Source organism: Pyrus communis, chromosome 14 (assembly GCF_041283825.1).
Source record: "Pyrus communis isolate YQ-2024b chromosome 14, ASM4128382v1, whole genome shotgun sequence".
NCBI classification, from domain to species: Eukaryota; Viridiplantae; Streptophyta; class Magnoliopsida; order Rosales; family Rosaceae; genus Pyrus; species Pyrus communis.
In genome coordinates, this window is record NC_142578.1 from 22,757,298 (window position 1) to 22,764,003 (window position 6,706).

Below are 6,706 nucleotides of genomic sequence, written 5' to 3' on the forward strand. Positions count from 1 at the left end.
TTATTTTTCGCCGATTTTTAGAAACAATAAGCACAAGTCATCTTTTGATAAGGCCAGTCACAAAGTGAGTATATATGGTAGTCTTCAATCAATACCTAAGTAATACTCAAAAGAGCAGTAACTATAAAGGATAATATTAGTAAGATTAAATTTGTTGATAAAATTTACAAATTAAATAATATGTCACCTGGAGTGACTCAGCCCCCAGAACTCCATTTATGAGTGTGGTGTTTGCATATAAATACCCAACTGAATCCCCACCCCGACCATTATCCTATCCGATCGCGTCCAAATTCTTCTACACACAAACTTTATAAGTCCAATTTGATCACCCAAAATTTGTCAATTTGCCAAATGCAAACGGCCGAGTTACTAACCGAGTTAATTCCCGGTCTGCCGGAAGAACTCGGATACGAGTGCCTGACCCGTCTGCACTATTCCACTCACCGAGTCGCCTCCCGAGTCTGCCGCCGATGGCAGCACGTTGTCCAAAGTCGGGAATTTCATAACCACAGGAAGCAATCCGGGCGGACCCACAAGGCGGCTTGCCTGGTCCAGGCTCTTCCGGTTCAGACCGGATCGTACGAGGCCAAACCGGCTAAACCTCCTGGTTATGGGGTCTCCATTTTTGACTCTGTGAGTGGGAATTGGGACCGGATCGACCCGGTTCCGAAGTACCCGCACGGGCTTCCGATGTTCTGTCAGGTGACAGGCTCGGAGGGGAAGCTGGTGGTGATGGGTGGGTGGGACCCGTCGAATTACCAGCCGATTCGGGACGTGTTTGTGTACGAGTTCACGACTCAGCGGTGGACTCGGGGGAAGGACATGCCCGAGACCCGGTCGTTCTTCGCCGCCTGCGAGCTAAACGGGCGGATATACATCGCCGGCGGCCACGACGAGAACAAGAACGCGATGAAATCGGCGAGGGTTTACGATGTGAGGGAGAACGAATGGAGCGAGCTGACCGAGATGAGTCAGGGCCGAGACGAGTGCGAGGGGTTCGTATCCGGGTCGGAGTTTTGGGTCGTCAGCGGGTACGCGACGGACATGCAAGGGAGGTTCGTGGGGAGTGCGGAGATCTATGAAACCGGGTCGGGTCGGTGGAGGCTGGAGGAGGACGTGTGGCGGGCGGGTCAGTGCCCGAGGTCGTGCGTCGGGGTTGGGAAAGGCGGGAAGTTCTTCTGTTGGGGTGACTGCGATCCGAGAGTCCGGGTCGGGCCTTGCGCGCTCGAGTTGGGGAAATGGTCCTTTTTGGCGGGGTCGGCTTACCAGGGAGCGTCGCAGGGGGTCTTTTTGGTGGAAGGGCAGAATGGTAAATTGAAGAAAATGGAAACGCCTGAGGAGTTCTCTGGGTTCCTGCAGTCCGGGTGCCGCGTGGAGGTTTGAATTTTCTTTTTCTTTTCTTTTCTTTTCTATTTTTTGGAAAAAGAAATATGAGTGTATGTAATGTATGAGTGAAGTTGTAAGCAGCTTTTGCTTTTTGTAACTAAATTGTAAAAATATCATACGTGTTGTGGTCTTCTGTTTAATTTTATAAAATCTCATTTGCACTAAAATTTTGTTTACACTATCCGATCACTTTTTCAAAGAATTCAAATTCACGTTCAATGGCCGAGCATATCAGCTCTAGCCAATGTAGCTATCATCGCATTCGCAATACAATAGCACGCGATCATTAGATAGGTAGACAATGAACAAACATATGATTTTGAGTGAAGAGTGAGCGACGAGTTTAGGCCATCTACAACCTTTGACTATTTTTAGTCTGAATTTGTGTAAATTTGTCTTTTAATAATCGCCAAAATGGACTTATTGAGAAGAGTTAGAGCTAAGTTTAGCATATCAAGAGCCTTAACATGTGGATGCCGAACGGATGTGAAAAGATCTAAGTCTACAGTATATTTTTTAATTATTAATTTTTAAAAGGATAAAATATCGCCAAAGGTAATGAGTGAAGATGGGCTGAGTTACTTTACAAGCTTCGCGACGTAATTTCAATCACATTTTTTGGCAACGGTGTGAATTTAAAGATCTCTCTCCTCCAATGACGGCAAAAAAGTGAAAAAGAAGACTCTCTTACTACACTTCCATCGTGAGTTAAAAATGGAGAATAGGGTGTCCTACGATAGACCTTGATAAAAAATTTATCGGTGATTTCAACTCATAGATACACGGCAATCATGACGTCTTATGTGATCTCCACTCTCCAGTGTGTAAATTGAGAGAGCACATTTAAAATACAGATGGTTGTGGCACTTAGTATCTCGGTCTAATAATATTCTTCTTCACTTGTAAATATCATGCACCGATGCTGTTAGCAAGTCCAACAGAGAAGAAATCCCAGTCTACGGAGTGATCTCTTTCTTCTTCTTTGTGGTACAAGCACTTTGGGAAAGGCTGAATTTCAACTTGATGGCTCGGAATCCGACGGAGGATAAATACGTTTAGTAACTTAAGGGGGCGTTTGTTGCGCCGGACTATCTCGGACTGGATTAGCTTCAAGGACTAAGCTGGACTGGCTTAGACTAGACTAGATTAGACTAACTTAGTGAAGCGTTTGGTGCAGTATTGGATTAAAAAGCTGGATAATAACAAATTCTAATATTATATTATTTAATATATAAATTATTAATATTTTATTATGATCTTATCTTTTTCTTCATCTTTTCCTACCATTCCCATCTCACTCTTTTCCTCTTCTCTCATCGTCCCACCCTCTCCCTCTTTTTTTCCTCTTAGACCTCTCAATTCATGTCTCTTTCTCATTCCTGGTCAAACTCCTTATTGATTCCAATCTCTATTTCTCTGTCCTCCCTCCCTCTCTAGCAATGCGTTGTTTGAATGGAACCTTACGGCTCCAATTTTCCCGACGAGTTGCAAGTTTCCCGATGTGTTTTCCGGCCAACCCTCGTTAAATTGGATGAAGTTAGCACCGCCAAAAAATTCATCACCATCCCTAGATCGAGATCTTAGCTTTGAATGCTCGAATCTGTCATGGATTTGAAGAAGCCCAAATAGGCAGAGACTTCCAGGCCATTTTCCGGCCACATTCGACCACATTTTGGCCTCAATTCAGGTAAAATCGTAATCTTGTCACTCTCAGCTTCAATTTGGTATATTTTATATGAAAGTTGGTTGTGAAATGGATCTGAAAGAAAGTCGGAAAGTTAATGATTGATCTAGATGACCGGAGATGATGAGGAGTATGTCGGGAGTGGTCGTTGAGCATGACGAGGACGAGAAAGAGAGGATAGTCTTAGCTAGTCCCATGGTTATTGGGGGGTCTCGCTAAGACCTCTTAGTGAAGGGTTTTGTCCATGCTAGTCCCCTTTAGTCTCATTAATGTTAATCCCAGCATGGAACAAACACAGTATTGGACTAATAGCTAGTCCAGTCCAGTCCAGTCCAACTTAGTGAGGGCAAACAAACGCCCCCTAAATGGTAAACTAAGACCAACTTTGATATGGTTACTTAAAAAAGCTCTATTACACAACCAAATCATTTCAACACAACAGCTAGTTTCGAAAATGAGTTCATGTTACAACGGGCATTCAGCCAAATGACGGAACAAAGAAACCTAGAGTAGGATACCAAGGCAGCCCCTTCTTTTAATGTCGACGTGAAATCCATGGTTACCATCGCTAATTACCATTTATTAATATCCCAACTTCTACCATATATAGATCTCTAGCTCCTGATTAGGTATACCTCTATTATCTTCCGCTCTACTGAGAGTAGTCCAGGCTTCGACTGCGGCTACGGCTTCTTGAACCATAGGGAGACCTTGAGCGTGATTCGTCCCGGTACCTTCTATCTCTAGGTGAAATTGACCTGCATCCACATCAAAATACCAAAACGGTTACCTCTTACTGATTGTTCTGTCTGTCCTGCATAAAGGAAAGAAGGATTCAAATACATATATATTATACTAAAGTCAGCACCATACCTAGAGTATCGCCTTGGCCTGTGGGAAGGTGAATAATAATCAGGACTTCGAGAATATGTTCGAGCATAGCACGGTGATCGTGAATAGCAAGAGCGGGATCGCCTGTTATCATATGACCGACCCCTAAAAACAAAAAAACAAACAAGATATAATACACACCATTGTAATTGTAGTCAAAACCATACCAAAACTAATTTGAAATAAATGGGTGGGGTACAAGACGTTCGACAAGTATAAGCTAATTAGATGGGAAATCAACTATTTAAAATTGCAAACAAAACTGAGTCATTCAGATGCAATGAAGTATACACATCATTGTCATAGTAGTCAACCTCTACTAAACTAAAACTAATTTGAAATAAGAACACTACCGTGTAATGTTTAATGGGTATCTCACCTAACACGATCTCTTGCCCTCATTTCCGAGGGTTTCTTTCTGTTCTCCTCAGCAAATACAACCGTCAATTCCCGTCCGAGGAGAATTTGACCATCCATATGGTATTTAGCATCAGCAGCATCAGCAGGGTCTACAAACTGAACAAATCCAAAGCCACGTGGCTCCCTGCGCCATATAATAGCATTAAGTATAACAAGAAACTAAGCTACACAAGAAAGAAACCCATATAATAGCATTAACTATACCGATGTTACCGAAACTACATCTTGTATTCTGGAAAATTCATACATGGTCGAAGCTCTAGTCAGCATGATAAGCACAAATAATTGCCAGACACTTTATACAATTCAAGTGCAAACATCAATGGCTGCTAACCTTGTTGGAGTCAAGGATAAAATTTGAGTTGAAATTCTTCAACACTTCAACTTCTTCTCAATGTTTTCAACCCAACTTTCTTCAAAATCTTCATGTACACTAAGACCAACTTTCTTCAAAACATTCGTGTATACTAAAACCATCTTCAACAATTACTTACTTCATTGATCTCTTGAATAAACACTCTTGCTACTTCATTCTTGTCTTCAACACAGTACTCTTATTACTTCAAGGGTGTCTTCAACACTTTCAATAAAACAACCAAATTCCAATAAAGCAGTTGAACATAATTATAAAAATAAAAAATAAAAATAAAAGAAGAAGAAAAAAATAAAAACAAAAACAAAAACAAGTGCACTTCAACAAACACTCAGGATCAAAACCAAAACAACTGACAAAATTCACACGTGTGGACCTTTCTAGCTCAAATCAAGAACAATATAACCTCAAACATTCCTTACAAATATTTAATAACAAAAACCCTTAATTTGCATAGATAGAAAGCAAGCTTACCCAGTATAATAATCCCTAGGCAAGTATATGTCCTTAAGGGGGCCAAATCGCCCAAATGGCCTGCGTAAATCCTCGGGCCTGCAAACAACAAACATAATATAATTTTTTTCACAAAAGCAACAGAATACAAGGGCCCGTTTGGTCCTCTACTTGAATCCAACTCTTTAAACTCAAAAACACATTAAAGTTTTACACCTTGAAATTTGAATACTGGTTTGGTAGGACTGTTTTCAAAAACTGGATCCATAACTAACTCAAAATTGGCCTACTTCTTGAAAACACAAAAGTGAACTCTCTAATCTCCTCTCACTCCGGATCTTCTCAGCTAGCTCTCTATCTCTATCCTCTCTGTGTCCTCCCCTCAGTTCTTCTCTCTCCTCCAATGCTGTCTCTCATCTGTCAGCTCTCCTATCATCCGACCCCTCTATTCGAATCCATCTGTCTGTCCGATTGAACCTAGAAGTTCCCGACTCCACCGGGGTGCTGTAGGGTTTTTTTTTTTTTTTTTTTTTTTTTTTTTTTCTGTTCTTTTTTTATTGTTAAGATTCAAAAACAATTTTGAATCTCATACCAAACAAGTTCTTAGGACATGTTTTGAGAAATGATGAAAACTTCTAACAACGTAAAAAATAAACACCTAAATCCACAATCTTAATCTATCAGCCATAAATTTTAAATCATTTACAATTATTTTCCGCCAATCCATATTTTTCAAGATACAAAATTAATACACAAAAGAATTAGATACAAAATACCTGCAGTCATGGCGAAGATTGCGGACCAAGAGACTGGTGGGAAGATCCCTACCACGACCTCCATAGCGACCTCTCGGGCTAGGGCTACGGCGTCGCCTGCCGTAACCCCTAGGCGGCGAAGGGCTGTAACTATAGCTCCTACCCCTCATTTTCTTTCACCTGCAATAATCCCCACCACGAATTACAAACCGAAATTGAAATCGATAACCCTAATTTCACTGTAACAAATCACAAACCTAAAATTGAAGATCAGCACATAATTATTTATGTAATTGATCTGAAAAATAGAATAAATTTAAGTAAAATTTTCAAAATTAGATTAAAGAAGAGAAGAAGGAAACTTACGGTATATTGATTGGGAACGCAATCGAAGCTTAGGGAATCAGCTGGAAGGTTGGGTGGGTTTAAATACTAACATTCGGGAAGGTTCCGCTGAGGAGAGATATGTTAATATGTGTTTCTTTGGATTGGGTTTTAATGAGGTTTGGAGAAATCCGACCGTTGATAATGTATTTCACGGATGTGATTTACGGTCCTGTCTTTTTTTTTTTTTTTTTTTTTTTGTATGGTTCATAAATTTTCACGTGAGTTATCAAGCTCGTGGGCTGGCCATAAACACTCACCTCATGGCTGCTTCATATGCGGCCCAGAGCAAAACGCCGATAATGGGCCATGAACCACTAAATTTCTTCTTTCTTTAGTTCTTAACTTATTACCGCC

General features: G+C 41.0%; 2 protein-coding genes across 4 annotated transcripts; one reads left to right on the forward strand and one right to left on the reverse strand.

Moving 5' to 3' along the window:
* The first annotated feature begins 222 nt into the window (after positions 1-222).
* On the forward strand, positions 223-1,556 carry LOC137713394 (F-box/kelch-repeat protein At2g44130-like). Its single transcript, XM_068452684.2, has one exon. The coding sequence runs from the start codon at positions 355-357 to the stop codon at positions 1,384-1,386; it is 1,032 nt and encodes a 343-aa protein (XP_068308785.2). The 5' UTR covers positions 223-354; the 3' UTR covers positions 1,387-1,556.
* A 1,879-nt stretch (positions 1,557-3,435) lies between these two features.
* LOC137713395 (serine/arginine-rich SC35-like splicing factor SCL30A) lies at positions 3,436-6,449 on the reverse strand. 3 transcript variants are annotated; one of them, XM_068452686.2, is made up of 6 exons: positions 6,332-6,449; positions 5,987-6,145; positions 5,232-5,309; positions 4,344-4,508; positions 3,947-4,069; positions 3,436-3,831 (listed from the first exon to the last, which is right to left on the reverse strand). In XM_068452686.2, exons 2-6 carry the CDS (start codon positions 6,133-6,135, stop codon positions 3,726-3,728), a joined length of 621 nt encoding a protein of 206 aa, XP_068308787.2. In that variant the 5' UTR covers positions 6,136-6,145; positions 6,332-6,449; the 3' UTR covers positions 3,436-3,725. The 3 variants fall into 3 exon arrangements, with proteins under 3 accessions (XP_068308787.2, XP_068308786.2, XP_068308788.2); XM_068452685.2 differs by having other exon boundaries at positions 5,987-6,204; positions 6,332-6,347; XM_068452687.2 differs by having other exon boundaries at positions 3,749-3,887.
* Between the last annotated feature and the right edge of the window lie 257 nt (positions 6,450-6,706).